The 23,239-nt window shown below is 37.7% G+C and overlaps 2 protein-coding genes across 2 annotated transcripts; both read right to left on the bottom strand.

Moving 5' to 3' along the window:
* Nucleotides 1-1,328: 1,328 nt before the first annotated feature.
* Nucleotides 1,329-4,075, bottom strand: LOC104610119 (uncharacterized). The gene is made up of 2 exons (XM_010276602.3): nt 2,633-4,075; nt 1,329-2,491 (listed from the first exon to the last, which is right to left on the bottom strand). Exons 1-2 carry the CDS (start codon nt 3,917-3,919, stop codon nt 1,559-1,561), a joined length of 2,220 nt encoding a protein of 739 aa, XP_010274904.1. The 5' UTR covers nt 3,920-4,075; the 3' UTR covers nt 1,329-1,558.
* Nucleotides 4,076-11,840: 7,765 nt separating this feature from the next.
* On the bottom strand, nt 11,841-14,751 carry LOC104610118 (uncharacterized). Its single transcript, XM_010276601.3, has 2 exons — nt 13,308-14,751; nt 11,841-13,202 (listed from the first exon to the last, which is right to left on the bottom strand). The coding sequence occupies exons 1-2, from the start codon at nt 14,595-14,597 to the stop codon at nt 12,201-12,203; spliced, it is 2,292 nt and encodes a 763-aa protein (XP_010274903.1). The 5' UTR covers nt 14,598-14,751; the 3' UTR covers nt 11,841-12,200.
* Nucleotides 14,752-23,239: the final 8,488 nt, after the last annotated feature.

The raw sequence follows: 23,239 nt of genomic DNA, 5'->3' as shown, positions 1-23,239 counted from the left end.
AGAAGAACACTAGGACTTACAATGCTTAGAGAGTAGAGAACCTCTAATCTAGGAAAGACATGACTCCTATTTGCCTATTTGGTGTAAAGGTCCTTAGAGAGTAAGGAATATCTCTTTTAATCTTTCCAAAAATTTAAGAAGCCAATCTTTCTGAAGGAGTAAAGGTGTAGGGACTAGGGATTTTGCTTGATTTGCAATGCTTGCCATTAATGCCAATCCTAAAGACTAGAAATAATAGATAACTAAGTTAGTAAGAAACTAGAAAGAAGTACTTAAAAAATTGATGCTAAAAATAAGTAACTAAGTAGCTGGAAAGAAGTAGGATAGAGATAATCTAATTAGATAACTCGGTTCGGTTCCGAATTATTGGTTTTACCCATTTTTACAACTCGAAACTGACCGATAGTGAAGAAAAATCGGCCAAATCAGGTTGGGTCAGGCCGGGTTGGTCGGTTTGAATTTGTTTGTAAACAGCCCTAGGAAGAAGATGGGCCTCTGAATATATGCATATGTTAAAGAAAATTGGCATATATGAATTGCTTGTTCAATTGGGTGCCTAGATCTTCTAGTCTTCTAGTAGATATTTTAGTTAGAGAAGGACTTGCCAAAGAGAAACTAATATGAATATAGCATCTGTAAAGTTGTGTGCATCTGATGGAGCATATCATCTTTTGATTTAAATCAGTCTTTAGCTATTATAATTCTAGTCTTTATTTCCGAAAAAAAAACTCAGGAATCAAGGGCATTGCACATTTTTTATGAATAAAATTCTATTCTACTACTGATAAAAGAATGCCTATACACATAAGAGTATATTTGTCTTTTCATTGTATAGGAGTACATATGTGTTTGGTCCCATGGGCGTTTATGGATGTCATTTATTTGTACTTTTTCACTTTAAACATTTATTTATATTTTTTCACTTTAAACATTTTCTGTTTTTGTTGTTTGGTTGAGTTTTACTTTAAATGTTTTTTACTCTCCACCTCAAATTAATACCCATTAAAATGTGCCACATCAGCATTTGATTTCAAGAAACACTGGACAGTTAGGGGAAACAAGAATTTAACGTTTCCCCACATGCCTCATGCACAAAAATCAAAGCGTTTCAGTTTTCTACCATTTATTTGATAAATGGTGAAACCAAACAATTGTTTCATTTTGCTTCATCTACAATAAACGTCAACGCCTATGTGGCACTGATGTGGTAGCGCTTTTTCAATGAACGCCCACAGAACCAAACACAGGTTGCTTGGAGTGATTCAAATCACCCAATGCCACCCATCCATCTTGGAGAGAAGTTTCTTGGAAAATTATGGGGATCCAAATTAAATTGTTATCGATCTAATTGTATTGGAAATCACAGAGACAAGTAGGTAAAGGTGAAAACAGCAAATAAAAGTACATCAATTATCCAGTAAAACATGGATTTCATCCCTGCAGAGGATGTGGTGGCATAAACTGATGGGCTCAATGTCTCTTGACCCACCTTGCAGATTTTCAAATCAAATTGTAAGTTTGAAACTTCTGCAACTCTTTCACTAAGATCTAATCCTTTTTACATTGAAGCAGCTGTACCAACTGTTGCACTTGGTAAGTAACCATCATTGCGACCATGCTGAAATCTCCTTACCCCAGCTACGACACCATGGGCAGCATCAGAGAGAGCTTGCTTTTGACTACCTAGAGAGCTTGGTTCCCTCTCTTTGTCAACCACCTCGTCCCCATAGCTTGATTGTGAGGTCCAGCGCTCTGTGGAGTCAGCTGAATTGGGTTCCCACGAAGAAGCAGCCCAATTGTGACTCACAAAGCTGTTACTTCCAGAGGATTCTTGCTGTTCCATCTCTCCACCTGTCACACCCCTTCTCACGGTTACATACTTGTGGAGGCTTGGCTCTGTTAGATCATCCCTGACAACCATCTCAGACTCCAAAATTGGCTCTTTAGCCTCCATCCTTCTCTTCCCAAGATGGAAATCGGAAGAAACATTCTTTCTGTGAGATCCATCTGCTTCAGAGGTTTTATTCTCTGAAAATGCAGCACAAGAGAGATTGGAGCTGGAACAGGAGTTGAGGTCAGCCACTGCTTCTAAGATGGAGCAGGCCTTGGTAACACAGGCTGGGAGGGAAAAAACAGTGTTGTTGTTCTGTTGGTGGAAGTTTTGAATATCTTCAAGCAATAACGAGGTGTAGGAATTGGGATTGAGATGGCTATCTGGGTTGAAACCCAGGGCAATGTCTAGGTCTCTGGATCTCCTAGAGGACCTACTTCTTGTTAACGTCTGGGGTTTCTGGCTTTCGTCGCCTGTGGCTGCTACAATCACTGCTACCACGTTGGCCTTGGCTGGTATCCCTTTAGCCTCTGTTTGTTCCTCCACAATCTTTTGCTGCCCCTCCTTGGCTCTGGAACTCATAGGATTGTTCTCTCGTCTGTCATTAGCCCCTTGTGGAAGTTCTACAACTCTGTTGCTTTTCTCATCAGGCTTCTGCATCTGAGCATAACACTTGTAAGTAATAATCCTTCACAAATGTAAGAGAATTTCAGAAACAAATGAACGATCCCTAAGATCAACTAAAACATGTTACCGAGTCCTCAAGTATCCTAAAATCATACTGCAAATCTAGTAACTCACCTGGGACAGAAATTGGGAGGTTTTGATTATTAATCCCTCCTCAACTGCTTCCTTGCTCTTTTCTACCTTGTTGTTGGCTGCATCCTGGGCTCTGAACAAAAGTTGTTCATTTACAAGGGTGTTCCCATCGATTTCGTTCATGGGGATTCTTCTGTAGGGAGAGTGCTCTGCTTTCCTGGAAGAGTTCCGGCTGAGTGAGGGTGTCTGAGGAGGATGATTATGATGGTGGGCATTCTCGTTGGCAGCTCTAATATTTGCAGGAGACTGAGAACGAGGCGATGCTGCCGTCCTAGGCCCACCACCAACCTCAACACTTCTCTTGACAGAAACCCTTTTGATTCCGGTGGCAGGTTCGGGGACTGCAGCAGCGGAAGCAGTGGCACCACCATTGCTCCTATCCCGGGTGGACAAAGAGGCCGGAACAGAAACCATCCTTGCTGGTCTAGACTTTTCCGTGGTAGGCGTTGCGGTTCCAGCATTTGGAGTTTCAGATCTCCTACCGGGGGAGCGACTCACCCTTCTCCCACTACCGCTGTTTCGCCTCTTTTCTTCCCCAGAAGAAGAAGAAGCACGATCTCTGCTACCGGATCTCTGCTTGTACTCAGCGTCTCCATCCCTGCTGGGTGTTCTCCGGTGAGAAGACCTAGATCGATGTTGGTGGCGCTGCCGATGCCGATGTCGGCGTCTTTCCTGTTCATCCTCTGCATCGTCGTACTCGTTATCATCGGCTGCTCGTGCGGAGGCATCGTCATGGTCGAAATCATAACTCCTCTTGGAACCCGAGTACTTCCTGCTTCCACTAGTGCCGAGAGCATGGGCGTTACTGCCGTTGTCGCAAGAAGCAGAAGCCTTGCTGGAGTTGCTCCGGCTGAGTCGTCCACACTGTATGAGGATGGCATCTACTTCTTCTTTGGTGCAGCAGGAAGTCCTCACAGGGGCTACGCCACTGGTGCTGCCACCATTATTAGTAGGATTAGCAGTAATATTGCTGGCATTGATTCCATTGCAGGACTCTTCCTTCTTATTGCCTACTTCTCCTCCACAACCACCACCACCTGCCGCCGCCGCCGCTGCTGCTGCTGATCCTTTTTCTTCAGTGCGTCTTTCATGGCTCCTTCTGTGTTTTATGACAAAGATCTCCTTCTTCACCTTTTCTTCGGCTTGTGGTGGTACCATCATCTTCTGCTCCTCCTTGACCTCTTCCTGGGGTTTCGGTTTACAGGGCGGATCTGGAGGGGAAGAAGCAACAGTCTGAGAAGAGCCCTTCTTGCTCAGACAACTACCCATCGTGGGTGAGAGAAATCCTGACCCAATAGAAGGGGTAGCTGGAAATATAAGAAAGAGAGGGAGAGTGGGGAAGAGGGAAGGAAAAGACCAGAAGAGAAACAAGAAAAGGGAGAGGGAGGAAATTCTAAAGAAAAAGTTCAAAAGTAAAAGAAAAGGCTATCGGTCACCTGTGAAATTTGGTTGGAAAAGTTTGAGTTTTTGCTTGGGTTAGTGGTACAGGTGCTACAGGTGAAGAAGAGCTTTCGTTTTGGGTAACCTTTGGTTTTAGAGTCAGAAAGTGCAAATTCAAATTTTTTTAAACGGGCGGGCTATGGTTTGTGTCCATCAGTTTTGTTTGGTGGAGGTGAGGACCGTTGGTTGTGTTGATATTGTTGGGATTGTTTGTTAGTTTAGCTGAGTTGTGAACCTTTTTTGTCAGAGACTCAGAGGAATCTTAGTGTGATTTGTCCATCAACTTTCTATATTCTATTCAAGTTGAGATAAGCTTGCTTCCTCAATTGTTTCTATTGTATGTAAGTTACGTAACTGAATTCTTTTCATCTTTTGTGTTCTCTCTAACGGCTATTTATCACGTTCAGAAGAAGAGGAGCGAAATTACCTGTCTGTCCATTTGTTTTTTGATGGGTAAGGCTTCACAATTTTTTTGGGATAATATTTAGGGGTTAAACAAAAATAAATATAGGGTTAATAGCAAATAAGGGCAACTTTTTGCCCTTAATATCAATAAAAAATAATATTTTTATATAATAACTGAAATAGGATATCTTTTTTGGGAAAATATCAAACAAGGGCTGTGCCACTGTTGATCTTCTGCCTCTGTGTAAGTCCTCCGACGAGGCAGTTGCATACGCTGCTGCTGTGCAAGCTGCAATTCTGACCCATGAAGGCGACCAGAAGGTCCAAGACCTACTACTACTGGACGTCACACCTCTCAGCCTCGACATCGAGACTGCCAGAGGTGTCATGACTACTTTGATTCCAAGGAACACCACGATTCCGACCATGAAAGAGTATATTTTCTCAACCTACTCAGACAACCAGCCTGGTGTACTTATTCAGGTCTACGAAGGCGAGCTCACCAGCATTCCACCGGCACCAAGAGGAATTCCACAAATCAACATGTGTTTTGATATTGACGCAAATGGAATTCTTAATGTCTCGGCTGAGGACAAGACTGTGGGGGTGAAGAACAAGACCACAATCACCAATGACAAGGGAAGGCTGAGCAAGGAGGAGATTGAGAAGATGGTGAAGGATGTAGAGCGGTACAAGGCTGAAGATGAGCAAGTAGAGAAGAAGGCGGAGGCCAAGAATCCACTGGAGAATTATGCGTATAACATGAGGAATGCAGTGGAGGATGAGAAGTTTTTTGGGAAATTGGATCCGGCAAACAAGCAGAGGATTGAGAAGGCAATCGATGAGGCTCTTGATTGGCTGGACAAGAATCAGTTGGCGGAGGTGGATGAGTTGGAAGACAAGTAGAAGGAATTGGTGGGTATATGCTATCCCGTCATCGCCAAGATGTATCAAGGGAGTGGCGGGGAGATGTCGGGAGGTATGGGCGGTGGTGCTGAGGACATGCCGGGAGGAGAGTATGGCCGGAAAAGCCAAGGTGGGCCTGGTTGAGGAGCAGGGCCAAAGATAGAGGAGGTGGATTGAAGCAAGATGATTTGAGCAGGACCAAAGATTCTGTCTTAACTTCGATCACTTCTTAAAACTCCTACTTTCTGTTCCTGTCCTATCCCAGGAATAGAAGAAAGTATGTAGACAATCGTGGTATACGGACTTACCACGTTGAATATACGACAAACATTAACAGAGAAGCCACCCGAATACAGACGAGGAAGACGAACAGTACTAATGCCCTTATTTGATATTTTTTCAAAAAAAAAAAGTTATCTCATTCCTTAAATATAAAAGTAAAAACCTCCCCTGACAATCATATCGGACATCCATTTCAAATGCATATCCCATTTTTGCACAGCAGGGTTATGAAAATCCAAGAGAAGCAACTGGGCGTATTGTATGTGCCAATTGCCATTTAGCTAATAAGCCCGTGGATATTGAGGTTCCGCAAGCAGTACTTCCTGATACTGTATTTGAAGCAGTTGTTAGAATCCTTTATGATATGCAACTGAAACAAGTTCTTGGTAATGGTAAAAAAGGGGCTTTGAATGTAGGGGCTGTTCTTATTTTATCATAGGTAGCATATTGTGAATATCTATGAATAAAAAAATTGGATATTTCTTTCTCTTTCTCTTGTTTGAGAGAAGTTATGAACCTAAAATAACATAAATATAGTATTCCTTTACAGTGAAAGGAGTTGGGAAGAAGTTGTCAATAATAGATTACCTAGAGAAATGAGTAAAATAAATTTCCACCCAAGATTTAATAGTTGCTTCATTCGCATTCTAGGTAAAATCCATCTTGTTGCGATATGAATGAATAGGAACAAATAAGCTTTAGCTAATGTAATAAAGATACCAATTGCTGTTTCAAATACCCCTCCTCTATGTTTTTAACCTTAATAAATACCTCCCGATACTTTTGAAAAATATCCAATTACTTCCCTTCCATTATTTATTTTCTTGGGCAGAAAAAGTTGATGAATTACATTAAAATTTTCAAAATACCAAATTTGCCCTTTGAACTAACCTTCAAAAGTAAATTTACTATAATACCACTAAAAATGTTGTCCTCTAAGACAATGAATATATATATATATATATTTAATGATAAAGAGGTAAAACCTTGTTTATACGCATGATGAAACCTAGAGTGAATGACAGAATGAGTGCTTCGCACCATAGAGTATCACGAAACTAGGTTAATTTGGCATCGCAAAGCCATAGTCAAGCCCATGTTACCAATCCCCTTACGAGGCTACCTCATGGGTGTCCTTACAAAGCCACACCTTTTTACTTCACAAGTTCCTCACGATTATTACCTCACCATTTGTCTCATGAAATAATTAAGCATGGTATATTCGAAAATAGTAAAGAAGGTAGAATGGAATTTATTGGTAATCATTTTTTAAACCGAAAACTTGCACTATAGCATTGTAGAATTGTGAAACTAAGAACTTGCAGAGAAAGGAATGACTGAATTGTGTCACTTGGTCATTCTCCTTAAAATCGCATCTGCCCCTACAGTGTAGCCGGGTGATTGCAAATCAGTCTCCAAAATAAGACAATCCACAGGCCACTAGTAGGCGTGTACTCGCTTACCAGACCTCCGTGAACCACCAAGAATGATGCTCAGAAAATCGATACTCGATAGAAAGAGAAAACAATGTTGTGTGTAAATGATCTATGTTTCTGAGTTAACCAACACTCCTTTTATAGAGTGTTCTCAGTCATCCGAATGAACACAAAAGTGTCCTTTTAGAGAGAAGTCTCTTCAAAATAGTGCATCTGTTCAAAGAACAAAGAACAAGAGACACAACAAAAAAGAAAACAGTTAAAAAATAAATTTGAAAAAAAAAGTCAAACTGGTCAAAACCAAAACAATTTGGTTTAGCGCATGTATACATGTACACATACACGCGCCCATGCCTCCACCCAACCAGGTCAGCGGTTTGCTGACCAAATCAATGGTTTTTGGCCAAAAAAACGGCTTTGAGGTAAAACGAAGATGACCGGTTCCCGGTTTTGCCAGTCCATCCATCTGGTCCAGTCCGGTTTTGAAAACCATGATCGGAATAGCCTATTCAGATTCCAGACCCCTATTCCTACAAATCGAATGGGGCCTTACTCTTGGAACTCCAAATACTTTTCTCTCTCTTTCTCTCAAGCCCCCACCATGTGGTGCAATAATGTGGGCATGACGTATTTGTCAATCCTATATTCCACTCCCATTCGAAACACATGTGAAGTATATTCCAATTAAGGGTGTCAATGGACCGGTTTTGGATTGGACCCCATCCAATCTAAAATCAATTTGGATGGATTGGACGGACCAACAAGACATTGAATTGGTCCGTTGATATAAGATAGGAATGTGTGTCAATGGACCGGGTTTGGGTTGAAACGAATCTAAATCAAAATGAATTTGAACAGATTGGACAGTCCAGACATTGAATTGGACTGGTCAAAATAGGTCCAAAACATTCATTTGATTGGACCTAGTCCATTTATAACGGACTCACATTGGACTGGGTCAGATTGGACCAAATCCAGTCCAATTGACACCCGTGTCTCCAACTAAGGACCAACTAACTAACCTGCTTACAAAATCTCTCTCCAGAAATCAATTTCAACAACTCTGCCAAATTGAACGTTGCTGATCAAATATATTTGCAGGGGGGGAGTTAAGGCACATGGACTATGCACTCAAGATAATGACTCTACATCAAGAGATAGCAATCCTACTAATAAGAATGAGTGTTATTCATCGAGCTTGTAGGAGAGAATAACCGTTCTTGTAGTACATTACGTCCACTCTTCCTTATTTGTAACTAAATTCACCACATGCGTACTCAACAACCAGTACCAGTGTGTGTATACAGAATCAATGAATGCTTTGGGCATCGAATCCCATTTTCATCTCCTTTTTCTTTCATAGGAACCTTGACAAAATTTTCAAATGTTATTCTGAGATTTATTTGAGAAAGATTTTCATTCTTTCTGTGTCCAAAGACTTGAGCTTTCGTTGGTTGAAAAGGTGCTACTTCTGTCAATAAGATAATCCTTTTACTAGTAACTAATTAAGGGTCCCTTTGGTTTGGTTTGTAGTTGTAGACAGGAATGAGAATGGGAATTGGAATCAGCAGGAATAGGATTTCATTCCCAAGGGAGAGATAGGGAATGGCCATTCCATCAAATGGGAGAATGCCATTCCGGCAAGAATGGAAAAGAGATTACGATTCCAAACCCCTATTCCCGTGAACCAAATGGGGCCTAATACTTCTTTACCAAGCGATAAAGTTTAAAGTGATATTTTTATCAACAAGATATATAGTTTCTACCTTTGTTGTTGTGCAAAGTCATGCATCCTACTACAATAGGAAACCAATAGAATAGTATATTCTTTGTATTCAGCAATCAATATTATATTGGGAATTGGCTGCTTTGTTTATCTAATAGAATTGAAGTAAGGGTTGCTGAACTAGGCCTATCTCATCATTGCTTTATCAATTATGAAGTTCATTTCAAAGAGAAAAATTGCTTCTATTTTATTTATTTTGTTCTTAGGTGCTTGTGGAAGGAGCTAATCATTGATAATAGGTAATGGAGCATTTAATTTTTGGGTTCTTCCTTTACATATTTGTACTAATGTTATTTTTCCAATCCAAAAGCAATGCTTTTATTAATTGTTGAAGTATTTGATATGATGTGCATTAGTATTACCCTTTTCATTCTAGTGGCTTGTTGCCTTTATTTATATTGATTTAGTATTAGCATTTTTAATCCACTCCCTATTGTCCTTAATGGATTTTAAATATTAATGGATTTTAAAGAGAAAAGCTGTATTGAGTATTGGGAATGTCCCTGTCTATTGGGAATGTCCCTGTCTATCATATTAATGGATTTTAAATATTAATGGATTTTAAGAATAACCATTGGGAATGTCCCTGTCTATCATCAATTCAAATATTAATGGATTTTAAAGAGAAAAGCTGTATTGAGTAGACATGTTAAGATTCATCTCATGGGGAAAGACCAAAGTCTGTAAATCTAAAAATTCAAGGGAGATGAATGCAGCATACTAAAGTTGTACTGAGAGAGTTACATAGAATTTCCAATTCCTGGACTGAGCGCAAAACAATCCCTGCATTAATCCCAAGTAAAATAGAGGAAAAGATCTCCTGAATATAATAAATCCCAAATTAAATATTGTGAGGAAAATTGAAACAAAACTGAAAAAATCAAAATTTCATTCTAACATGTGAGAATCTAGCATGGAAAGTCTGAATATTCTCCATTGAACCGAATTTCTGGTTATCTAACATTGATACTCAGATCAGCCTTATCCAAACACATAGCTAAGTAAAGACCTGGAAGCTTCTCCGAATCTAGAACTCAAAACAGGAAAAGAGATACAGTGGAAAGTGAAAGCCATGTTTGAACCCAAGGAATTTCAGATATTTAGATTCTTTGGACTGGCAGTCATTAAAAAGGAGCAAAGAAAAATCCCCTTTATTAATATAAAGAAACTGCCTCTCCAAAGCATTTAACATAACATAAAAGTGTCATTACCTAATATTGATACTGATTATCCAGGGTCTTGGGAAAGGTGTACTTGAGCACTACCTAACATTTGGAATTTTTACAGATAGTGACCCACTCTCAGGCATGGACCTGGTGTTTTCATGCTTGTCATCAAATGTCAACCTGAGTATCATTGCAACAAACAATGGTCCCTTCCACAAATCTCAGTGTGTAACAAAGCATTAGAGTCCAACAGAACTAAAAGAAATATCAGAGTTCAAGAATCAATGGGTCAAAGATAGAATTTCAATCTCTTGCACCTCTTAGGATTGTGGGACAATTGAAACTTGTTTCAAAATATAGTATTATAAATCCTAACTCTTCCCAAAGAACTTTTCTCTATTTTGTAAAGGTGCTATGTTTCTTTTCCTTTATACCCACATTATTTAGGTCCTTATTCCCCATTTGCCGATAACACTCTCCCCCTGCCTCTCTTTACCTGAATAACTTGTATCACACAAGAACACTGGGACTTCACTTACCCAGGCAAGTTTTACCTGGGAAACGCTTGCCTAGGTAAATGTAACGTACCTTAATGAAAGGATTTGGTAATATGCTCAAGATATCAAATCCCTTGAATTGAATCAATCTCAATAAATTATTTTACTACATTTCTTGATAAGCTAGATAAATGATCTGTGAACAAAAATCTGCCATGTTATCATTGCCAAATAAGTTTCCCTGATCTTTGAAGATCAAATTATCAAATACCATAGCCAATATATATAATTGGATATTGATCCAATTGTTCCATAAAGTCAGTGTATGCTTTTAGCGTTTATGAGGATTCTTCCTTAGCAAATAACTTAAATATTCATTATCAAATTAACTATTTCTCATCAGTTTTAAGTTGAGTGTAAATAAACCTATATTCCATACATTATCTCAACATATAGTTTTAGCATTGATGGGGAAGGTGTCCTGAATTTCTTCCTTAGCGAATTACCTAATTTCTATTTTTCTTTTCATTCTGATTTTGATTTTATTTTTCAATTGACTCTTTTACACCTTGTCTTTCAAATGTTTGATTGTTTATAATTCTCTTTGGTATATATAATAGAATGAAATACCTTAATGTGATTTGTTGAAAATATCACAGATCATAATTGTTTGTATCTTTTATTTGAAATTTAGTTGTAGGGAAAAGTGCAAGAGGAAGCTAAGATCATTGTTTGCATCCTTTCTTTATGACGAAATTCAGCATTGATCAACCTACACCCTACCACTGAACCCATCCTTACTTCTCCAATACTTAATTCGTTAACAAGAGTGAAGCATATTCAGTTCAATTTTGGTTCACAGAGCAGAGAAGAGAAAAAACACTCTGAATCACTTGACAAGCAACTTTTCAGCATTGAGCACTTCAATACTTAAACCATGCATGGCCAACATAAATCCCACTCACCAAGCCAAAATTTCTTGTAGTGCCTGAGCGCACAATGAACCCTTCCAAGTTATATGCAACATCATCTGCTTGGTCATATATACAATTTATATTCAGCAGATAATACATTATGATTTGGCATTTAGCCTGTGATGGCTAATTCATGCTCTGTAATAATTATCAAAAATGAAGAACATAGAGATATTTTCAAGGAAATAGATCAAGTGGCTTTAGAAAATTTTCATCTCCATTTTAGAACTTGTCATCAGCTCAGAGCCTCAGATGTCTCAGAGTTGTATGCTATTCTGTATTATCGTGGAATGCAAAGTGAACTAAAGACAACTTTGAAATTCTCAAGATTCAATAACATAGTATAGTTCTCTTTTTGGACAATCTGTGACAAAGTATTAGTTGATGGATTCATTGCTGCAATACAGTCAACAAGAAGCTCAATGTTGACCCATAAATAATCCAACAGCCAACATGAAACAAGTGAATACAGCTCCAATGTCCTCCCAAAAGAGAAATATATCAACTGTACAAAAACTTAATGGAGAGAGGAACATGTTATCAAGAAATAAATGCTTCTTTTTTTACCTGAAAAGTTTAAACTGTGATGGGCAAGAAGCAGTCTTCTTGAGCCAACTTGTGGACTTTAATCTGCTAATTCTTGTTCCATCCTTGTGGATTACATTGAAGCAGCTGTAACAATGGGAATTGTTTGACCTCTTGCTCCAATCCTTCCAAGCCCACTTCCCATTTGATGATAATCAAACTCTCTACTTTTTGCGCTCGCAGTTGCAGTTGGCAAGTAATTATTGTTATTACCACTGTGCCGTAATCTCCTTGCCCCAACTACAGCACCATGAACAGCAGCCTCGGAGATGGCTTTGTTTTCGATGCCTAGAGAACTTGGTTCCCTCTCCTTGTCCACCACCTCGTCTCCATAGTTTGACTGTGAAGTCCAGCGCTCTGTGGAATCAGCTGAGTTGGGTTCCCATGAAGAAGCAGCCCAGTGTTGACCCACAAAGCTGTTACTTCCCGAGGATTCTTGCTCGTCCATCTCTTCACCTGCCACACCCCTTCTCACAGTCACGTACTTATGGAGGCTGGGCTCCATTAGATCATCGCTCACGACCACCTCAGACTCCAAAAATGGCTCTTTTGCCACCATTCTCCTCTTTCCAAGATGGAAATTGGAAGAAACATTCTTGCTGTGAGATCCATCTGCTCCGGAGATTTTGTCCTCTGAAAATGCACAAGAGAGATTGGAACTGGTGCATGAGTTGAGGTCAGCCACTGCTTCTAAGATGGAGCAAGCCTTGGTAACACAGGCTGGGAGAGAAAAGGCAGTGCTGTTGTTCTGTTGGTGGAAGTTCTGAATATCTTCAAGCAATAGCGAGGCGTAGGAGTTTGGATTGAGATGGCTGTCTGGGTTGAAACCCAGGGCAATGTCGAGGTCTCTGGATCTCCTGGAGGACCTACTTCTTGTTATTGTCTGGGGCTTCAGGTTTTCGCTGCCTGTGGCTACTACAGTCACTGCAACCTCGTTGGCCTTTACTGGAATCCCTTTAGCCCCTGATTGTTCCTCGTCGATCTTCTGCTGCTCCTCCTTTGCTTTGGAACTCTCTCGTCTATCAGTATCCCCTTGTGGAAGTTCTACAACTCTATTGCTTTTCTCATCAGGCTTCTGCAATTGAGAAGAACTCTTGTAAGTAATATTAGTTGAGGAATGTCAGAATTTCAGAAACAAGTGGATAGATCACTAAAATCATACTGCAAATTTAGAACTCACCTGGGACAGAAATTGGGATGTTTTGCTCATTACTCCTGTTTCAACTCCTGCCTTGCCCTTTTCTACCTTGTTGTTGGTTGTATCATGAGCCCTGAACAGAAGCTGTTCATTTAAAGTGTTCCCATCGATTTCATTCATGGGGTTTCTTCTGTAAGGAGAGTGTTCTGCTTTCCTGGAAGAGTTCCGGCTGACGGAGGGTGTGTGAGGAGGATGATTATGATGGTGGGCATTCTCGTTGGAAGATCTAATGTTTGCAGGAGACTGAGAACGAGGCGATGCTGCCGTCCTAAATCCACCACCAACCTCAACACTTCTCTTCACTGAAACCCTTTTGATCCGATTAGCAGGCTCGGGGACGGCAGCAGCAGCTGTGGCATCGCCATTGCTTTTATCGCGGTTGGACAAAGAAGCCGGAACAGAAACCATCCTTCCCGGCCTAGACTTTTCCGTGGTAGGCGTTGCATTGCCAGCAGTCGGGGTTTCAGATCTCCTACCAGGGGAGCGGCTCACCCTTCTCCCACTACCGCCGATTCGCCTCTTTTCTTCTCCAGAAGAAGAATAAGTACGGTCTCTACTACCGGATCTCTGCTTGAACTCAGCGTCTCCTTCCCTGCTGGGTGTTCTCCGGTGAGAAGACCTAGACCGATGTTGGTGGCGCTGCCGGTGCCGATGTTGGCGTCTCTCCTGTTCATCCTCGGCATCGTCGTAGTCGTTATCATCGGCTGCTCGTGCGGAGGCATCGTCATGGTCGAAATCATAACTCCTCTTGGAACCCGAGTACTTCCTACTTCCACTAGTGCCGAGAGCATGGGAGTTACTGCCGTTGTCGTTAGAAGCAGAAGCCTTGCCGGAGGAGCTCCGGCTGATTCGTCCACACTGTATGAGGATGGCATCTACTTCTTCTTTGGTGCAGCTGGAAGTCCTCACAGGGGCAACGCCACTGGTACTGCCACCATTATTAGTAGCATTAGCAGCAATATTGTTGGCATTGATTCCATTGCAGGAATCTTCCTTCTTATCGCCTACTTCTCCTCCTCCTCCACCACCACCTGCTGCTGCTGAAGCTGCTCCTTTCTCTTCAGTGCGTCTTTCATGGCTCCTTCTGTGTTTTATGACGAAGATCTCCTTCACCTTTTCTTCGGCTTGTGGTGGTACCATCGTCTTTTGCTCCTCCTTCACCTCTTCCTGGGGTTTTGGCTTACAGGGCGGATCTGGAAGGGAAGAAGCAGCTGCTGATGCTGCTGTAGCAACAGTCTGAGAAGAGCCCTTCTTGCTCAGACAACTACCCATTGTGGGTGCGAGAAATCTTCGGCCGAGAGGGGAAGAGAAGCGAGAAAAAGGGAGAGACTGCAAAGGAGAGAGGGATTAAAAAGCTTAAAAGTAAAAAAAGAAAAGGCTACCACGCACGCTTAAGCTGAGATCATCGGACAAGTGATAGGAGAGAAGACCAAGAAAGAAGAAGAAGAAGACAGCTATTTCTTGTTAGGAAAAGGAAAGCATAGATTCAAATTTTTTCAAACGGGCGGGCTGTACGCTGTATGCATTTTATGTTTAGTGGAAGAGAGAGAAAATAGAGCCGTTGTGTCGGATGGGATGAGAGACTTTGTTAGCTTAGCTGTGTTGATGTCAGCGTGATTAGGATTTAGGAATCCATTTCGATATCACATCTGCGCCCGACAGCATATCTTAACTGTGTATTGAGAACATCTCCCACTCATAACTTTGGGAGATGCTCCCAATGCACGCTGAGATGTACATGTGGGGAGTTTGTGGGGCGCAGATGTAATCTCGTTCATTTCACTTTAAATTTTTAATTCTATTCATCTGTTTTATCTGTCTGTGCAAGAGCGCAGGTAATATATTTTAAATTTCTAACGGCTAACTACCACGTTGAGGAAGAGGGATTTGTCTTAACATTGTTTAATTAATGTCTATTTAGCATAAAATGGTGGTTTTTATTCTTTTCAAACATAAAATGGTGGTTTTGGATCATGTATTTTTGGATCAACTTGATTTTTCTTAAATTGATTTAAACGTACCTTGAGTTTTCTGAAAGATTTAAAAACATACATTGTAATTCTTTTATACCTCATTATCTTTCAAATTTTCAAAATTTACTCTAAATTTTAAAAGACATATCAAGATATGGGAAGGATGGATACGGACAAAAAATTAAGATATCCGGATACACTGAGAAATTCATACAAAACCTAAAAAAGCTATATTAATAATAAAAAATTGAGTTATATATATATGTATGTATGTATGTATGTATATGACTATAAATAAGTTATTTAAACCAAAAAAAAACATATTAAATGATTTATACGTAGTGTGAATATGAGGACATAATTGAAAATCATTGAAAAATGATGAAAGAATTAAAATGTGTGTATATACACACATACCTTAGTTTTTAAAGAATCAATATAATTTGTATTAACATTTATCATTGGTTAGAAAACATGACTTGGTTGGACCAATTGGGTAAAAAAATTGGTCAAAACCACTGACTCAACTAGTCAAACTAGAAAACCGGTGAACCAGTTCCGATTTTAGAAAATTGACAACTTTTTTTTTTGAAAAATTTTTAGCACATAAATGCAAACTTCTAAAGGCCTTAACTTTTAGGTCAGTGCTTGGACCAATTAACATTAAATAATGAATTTCAGCTTTTATTAGCAGCCATCCACTAAAAAGAGAGTATAATTAAGAATTAAAATACAAATTAATATGCTAGACACTTGGTGTAATAGTGGTGAGCTTGTAGTCATTACAAGCTGATGAGTAGGGTTCAAATCCCTCTGTCCCTTATTTGCAAAATTTCATACCTTGCAACAATCACCCTAAAAATATGGTCTCAAATGCGTTCTTGATGCAGATATAGATAGTGGAGAAAAAACTGTTTTTTTATTAGTAAGAAAAAGGATTTTAATATTATCAGAGAAAAACTTTTACTCCAAGCTGCATTTGATATGGGTAAGATCAACTTTAACTGGTCCTTGATCTAGGCATTTGAATTTTTTGAATACTATCACTTAGGCCATGTTTGGTTTGAAGGAAAAGATAGGGAAAGGAAAGGAAAAGTACGGAAATTTATACAAGGTTTGTAAGACTCCGTTTGGTTTGTGGGAAGATTTAGGTGGGATAGGATGGAAAAGTGTAAAAATTTACCTTTCCATTGTTTGGTTTTATATATGGGAAAATAATAGGAAAACACTGTTATGAGGGAGAATAGAGAAGAAGGTGAGGGAGAAGAGAGAAGAGGAAGATGGAGGGAGAAACAGAGAACTCCATGACTGAAGCTCCGATCTGTGTCTGCGAACCTAGATCTAAGTTCTACCGTGGCAGAAAACCTCTAATCTGTGTTTGCATCGATCTCAGTTCTACCATGGCGGAAACATCTTCAACGGTGGTTACTAGTAGCGGCGGTGGTTACTAGCAACGGCAGTGGTGCACCAGCAGAGGATGAAGATGAAGAAATTCGAGTTTTCTCGAGTTTTTCCACTAGGGTCGCACGGTTTTGGTGCGACCCCAATTCCACAATTTTGGGATCTCACATCCCACTTTTTTCTCATCCCATCCCCCTATTTCCCTTGAAACAAATGAGAGAAAAATGAATATTCTTGGAATATTCCCTTTTTCTCATACCCACCCCACAAACCAAACGGAGCCTAAAGGTTTCCCTACCTTTTCTTTCAAACCAAACATAGCATTAGTGTCAATTCTTGTCTAGGTTAACCCCAAACCCAAACTTTCCTATCTAAAAGGGAAAAATAGGATTTTAAAAATTTTAAATGAATTGTTTCATAGATGGAAGTATGTTTGAGTCCAATTAGGTCAGCCACAAGATATACTTAAGTCTATTTTAAAAAACTCAAGGTATACTTAAGTCTATTTAAAAAAAACTCAAGGTATGTTTAAGTCAGTTTATGAAAACTTAGGGAAATTATTTATTTTTGGGAAGGCACCATAATTGGGGACAATAACCCCCAAACTTTATTTTATAACAAAGAATCTCTCTAATATTGAATTCTATCTCTTGTCCCCAACAAAATCCATAGCTTGGAAAGATTTTGGTTTAGATGGGATGGGATGATAAAAGCAAAACGGGTAAAAATTTTTCACATTTCATTTCTTGGTTGCAAAAGGGAAAATAGTGGGAATATCAAAGTCAATAATAATTATTAATTAATTTTGTAATGAATAATGCTTTATTATTAATTATTTATTTCTAACCATTTATTAATACATTTATTTAAATTATTTTATTAGTTTCTTAAACAATTAATAATTTATTAACAAGTAATCGGTCTAATATTAATTCTTTCTTTTTGCATTTTAGCCTTTTTCATCATTAACAAACTATAACTCTTATTCATCACACTTATTTTTAACCAATATAATGAACATATAATATCAAAAATGTGCCCTTTTTTTCCCTAAATTTTCTGTATTTTCCAATATTTTATGTATTTTATTTTTTATTTAATTATGACATCACATGTTGATCCATTTGAATTAAACGGTTGAACGATTGATGCCATCACCTAGACAAATAAGTGATTACATTTCCTAGTCATTTTTAAAAAAGGGCAAATCTCTTAAACTACCCCTACTGTTCACGAAATTGACAAGCTGTACCCTTACTATTTAGATATTGTCTTGCGGTACCCTTAAGTTTTCTGACAATTGACAATGTCGTTAAGGGCTAACAGAAGGAAACGAAATGTCAAATTTGCCCTCCACTATTCCTCAAATTTCATCCCCTCTTCTTCTCTTTCTCCTTCTTCCTCTACTTCTCCTTCCTCCATCTTCATCTCTATTCATCGTCTTCTTGATGGTGAATAGAGAACTGCAACAAGAAACCCAAACAAATTGCAACAAGAATTCACAATTTTCTTGTGCTAAGTATGTCACCCCATTTCCTGTAAAAGAAAAAGTATAAAAGGCGCAACTAGGGTTACTTCAAATCCCTCCGAATCTCCATATGAAAACATAAAATCACAATTGAGAAAAAAATAAAAGAATTGATTAAAGACTACCGGTGATGGAAAAATCTACGATGCCAGGGTTCAACTATGTATCCCCAAACTTAGAAATTACAAGACACAGAGAGAGAGGCTGTGGTGGACTAGTTAAGCCTATGTGTTGTGATCCATTTGTCCCATGTTAGTAGAATGGGGTGCTAATGTGAGGCATCCCACATCGGTAGTATGGGATGTTGTTGTGAGGTGTATATGTGTTTGGGTTCCCTCCCTCTAACAATTAGCTTTTAGGGGTGAGTTCTCCTAAGGCACATATCAAATGGTATCAGAGCCTACACTATGCCTCCTAGTTGCAATGTGCGGCGTAGGTGGTGATGTCAGTATTGCAATGTTCGACCGGGACTAGGTGGACTAGTGCAAAACCAGCGTGCATGAGTGTTGGGGCTGCTGAGCGTGGTGGAATGTTGTGATCCATTTGCCCCATGTTAGTAGAATGGGATGCTAATGTGAGGCATCCCACATCAGTAGTATGGGATGCTACTGTGGGGTGCATGTGTTTGGGTTCCCTCCTTCTAATAGCTAGCTTTTAGAAGTGAGTTCTCCTAAGACACATATCACTATGGCTGACAAGAGAGGAGGAGTGAGAGAGAGATCAAATATTCTCTTTAGCTTTGATGAGATTTTGTTTTTTTCTTCTGAGATTCAAACAAGGGTAAGAGAGATCCGTTGCGTGTCGTCTATGTAAGAAGAGTCCGATTTTGTTGATGAGTTATTCTTATTTATATTTATTATTCTTTTGCGCTTTTGTGGGTTTTTGTTGGATTTAATCTCGAGCTTCATTTTTTGTTTGTTTGGGCAGAATCGGAGATGCGGGAGTAGGGGTGGCAATGAGTTGAGCTTTTCACGAGCTACTCGAGCTTGGCTCGAGCTCAAGCCCAATTCATTGGCTCGATTGTTAAACGAGACGAGCTCGAGCATACTAGAGCTCAGCTCGTGAGGCTCGTGAGCCGGCTCAAATATTATATATATATATATATAATAAAACTATAGAAAATAATATATATTATAATTATATAATAAAAATATTATAATCATTAATTATAATTCTTAATATTTTAAATATCAAATAAAAATATTTTTATATATAATTTTTTATTTTTATAAAATATTTTTTTTCAAAATCGAGCTCGAGCTTATGAAGTTTTGACTCGAGCCTGGTACTATTCGACCCGGCTCGGCTCGGCTCGAATCCACCCCTAAGCGGGAGTTGGAGAAGCGCGAAGCTTTTCGTTTCTTACTTAATTTGTAATTTTGTATAATACTGTTTTTTTTTTTGGGGGGGGGGAGTTTGGACAGAGCTAATTCTTCGGGGGTGTGGTGTAACTTAACCAAATTAAAAGCAAGGACACCAGCTTTGTTAGTTTGCTTCAATTCAGACATGTAAATGAAGTCTGGAGATGGGCTTTCAATTCCCTCTACAATCAGAGGGTTTCCTCAGCCACCGATTCCAAACCCTAAACCTAATCCTAATGGCACTCCCGTTGTCAAGAAGAAACGAAATCCACCAAGAACACCAGGTGAGCCAACTTTATCATCATCTTCTAGCTTCCTCTTGATTAATTCCTCCAATTCTCTGTCGCTTCCAACCTTTGCCGCTGGTTCGCTGTAGCCACCGCCGGGGAGAGAGATGGTGGGCGAGGAACGAAGGGTAAAATTGGGTTTTGAAGAAAATTTATACATCACGTGGTGTTAATTGTGTATAAATTTCGACGGAACATTAACAGATATTAACGGCAGGGATAGAATTAGTCAATTGTCAAAAAACTTAAGGGTACCACAAGACAGTATCTAAATAGTATGGATACAGCTTGTCAATTTCATGAACAATAGGGGTAGTAGTTTAAGAGATTTACCACTACAAAGGAAGGTTCTATTTTATGCGAAACAAGTTCCCCTTCCTTTCCTTTTTTCAACACCAAAACGGTGTGATTCCACTTCCTAGGAATTAAAATTTGTAATTCTATCTTTTTTTTTTCCATCCTATCTCATGACCAGCGCAACAACTTAGGCGGCCCCAACCCAAGTTTTTACACAACTTGACCTTGAGTTTCTGGGCTATAAAAGGGCCTAGAACCAAAAATACTAGCCTGACCTAAACCCAAGTTAGGCTTTGATTAAGACCTCAGGTAGCCCAAGCTTGACCAAACCCAATCTCACCCAAAAAATATAAAGGCGGTTTCCAACCGACACTAAAACTTTTGCTAAACCCTCATCAACAAAGATCATGATTTGTTCTCCCATGATCAAGCAAGGGCGTTCTCCAGAAAACAATGTCTTCTATCTTAACTCGAGTGTAGTGTTAAGTGGGTAAGGGTTTGATAAGATAATCCTCATAAATGACCCGCTACAATAACGCTCGACCAAGGAATCAAATAACCAAGGGTTTTCATATCCTTTTAGATAGGGGACGAGTAAAGAAGCTAATCCAAGAAACACGATTTCGTTTAGCTACTTGGAATGTAAGAACATCAACAAAAATGCTATCGAATTAGTAACACTATGAACATGAGAAGGGTTTAATTCCATGCCTAAACTAAATGGAAGGGAAAAAAGCTAACAAAAAATGATGGCTACAAATTATAGTATATGGGGGGAAGTGAACAATAGAAATAGTATAATGATAATAATAAATAAAGATCTTGAAAATGAAGTCGTACGTAAATGTTCAAAGAATTAGAGATAGAATAATTTAATTATATTTGTTTTAGGTCATAAAATCATTAACATAATTAGTGGTGTTTGTCGAAATGCCTTCCTTACAATCTGTTCATCCATGTGAGAATACAAACCACATGGACAAAAGTGATCCATGTATAAGAAAAAAAATACGGCCATCATGGGAGACATGGTCGGCCTTTGGTCTACCATTTTCATCAATATCTCTAACATGAATCAAAGTTACAAACCACCTATTTATATCATATTCTTTCAAATTGTCAATAATAGGAAGATCAGTATGCAGACACTACTCACAAATTTAGTTATTTAAATAATATTTTTAATTAAAATTTTAAAATAGTAATTATTTATTGAATTTAATAATCTATAAAAATTATATTTAGTACTATTAGTACATAATTCATGCGATGCACAAGAAAATCCAATATCTAATTTGATGGCTAAAGGATTAAAAGGAAAAATAAACTTTACATCACTCTTGCACCCCCCCCCCCCCCCCCCCGAATGTAAAAAATCATAAATTAATGTAAGTGAACAATAATGTAATTCAAATTCCAAATTAAAGTAAGGCGTAATAAATATTGGTATTAGAAAAAAAGGAATCTGAAAAATCTCTATATCAAGCTACCATTATAGACAATTTTTATAAATTTCTGTTATTTTCCTGGTAAATTAAAATTATTGGTAAGTTGTTATATTTACTAATAATTGTTGGCAATTTCTGGTAATTTCTAGTACTTTTGTTATTTTCCCGATAAATTGAAAATTATAGGTAATTTCTACTATTTTTTTTATTTTCTTGGTAAATTGATAGTGGTAATTTTTGGTAATTTTAGATAGCCACACTTAATTTCTGGTAATTACTGATAATATAAACAATTTATTGATAATTTCTGGTAATTTTCAATAATTATTGATAATTTACCAATAAATAATTCAAGGAAAAAATAAATTAACAACTATTAAAAATGACAAATAATTTATGGTTTACCGATAATTTTTGCTAATTTCAGATAATTTCTAGTAACTTTTGACAACTTCAAGTAAACTATGGTAATTTTTGATAATTTACTAATAATTAATAACTTACAATTATAGATGATTTATGCCAATTAAAAACAATTCCTAGTAGTCTCTGTTATTTTCTTGATAAAGTTACTGGTATTTTGGTTATATCTTCTAATAATTGTTGGTAGTTTTTGGTAATTTTTAGTAATTTTGTTGTTTTCTCAATAAATTGAAAATTACTTGTAATTTATAGTAATTTTGTTTTATTCCCAATAAATTGAAATTTTGGTAATTTTAAATAGCTACACTTGATTTCCAGTAATTACTGATAATAGTAACAATTTGTTGATAATTTCTAGTAATTTTCAATAATTAATGATAATCTACCAACAAATAGTTCAAGAAAAATAAAAATAAATTAGCAAATCCTAAAAATGATAAATAGTTTATGGTAATTACTGATATTTTTTCTACTTTCTAACAATTTCAGACAACTTCGAGTATTTTTTGTTATTTTCCCGATAAATTGAAAATTACTGGTAATTTCTAGTAATTTTTTATTTTCTTGGTAAATTGAAGGCTAGTGGTAGTTTCTAGTAATTTTGAATAGCTAAACTTAATTTTTGATAATTACTGATAAATATTAACAAGTTATTGATGATTTTTTGATAATTTTTATTAATCATTGGTAATTTACCAATAAATAATTCAAGGAAAATAAAAATAAATTATTGAATATGTTTGTTAATTACTGATAATAGCAAAAAACTACTAATATTTGTTTTTTTTTTAATTTTCATTAATAACTGATAATTTGTTGGTAAATAATTCCAGGAAAATAACATTAGATTTGATAAAAAAATAGAATTTAAATTACTACTTATATTTATTCTATTCCCTTCTATTAAGTGTTATATTTTTTTGAGGAATTTTATTAAGTCCAATAATTACTAATTTTTGGGAATTCATAATAATTAATGATATGAACTCAATGTTAAAGCAATAAATAATTTATTAATAGTGTCCAATAAATAATTTATTAACAATTATATAGGTTGCATAGCCCAACCCTGCCCACACCCTAAGCATAATTATATTAATTATTAATATAATTAATCAAAGTTACTAAATTACTAAATCATAGTATTAATAAAACAAAGATTAATTATTTTAAACAACATAACATTCCTTCCTTAT

The sequence above is a fragment of the Nelumbo nucifera genome, chromosome 4, assembly GCF_055504915.1.
Source record: "Nelumbo nucifera cultivar China Antique chromosome 4, China Antique-T2T, whole genome shotgun sequence".
In the NCBI taxonomy this organism is placed as follows: Eukaryota; Viridiplantae; Streptophyta; class Magnoliopsida; order Proteales; family Nelumbonaceae; genus Nelumbo; species Nelumbo nucifera.
Note: the sequence above shows the minus strand (reverse complement) of the source record. Positions and strands in the feature narration are given on the sequence as shown.

Coding starts and splice junctions, on each gene's coding strand:
- LOC104610119 (XM_010276602.3), bottom strand. CDS start 3,919: ATGGGTAGTTGTCTGAGCAAGAAGGGCTCTTCTCAGACTGTTGCTTCT. Junction 2,492..2,632: donor CCTCCCAATTTCTGTCCCAG/GTGAGTTACTAG, acceptor TGTTATGCTCAG/ATGCAGAAGCCTGATGAGAA.
- LOC104610118 (XM_010276601.3), bottom strand. CDS start 14,597: ATGGGTAGTTGTCTGAGCAAGAAGGGCTCTTCTCAGACTGTTGCTACA. Junction 13,203..13,307: donor CATCCCAATTTCTGTCCCAG/GTGAGTTCTAAA, acceptor TCTCAATTGCAG/AAGCCTGATGAGAAAAGCAA.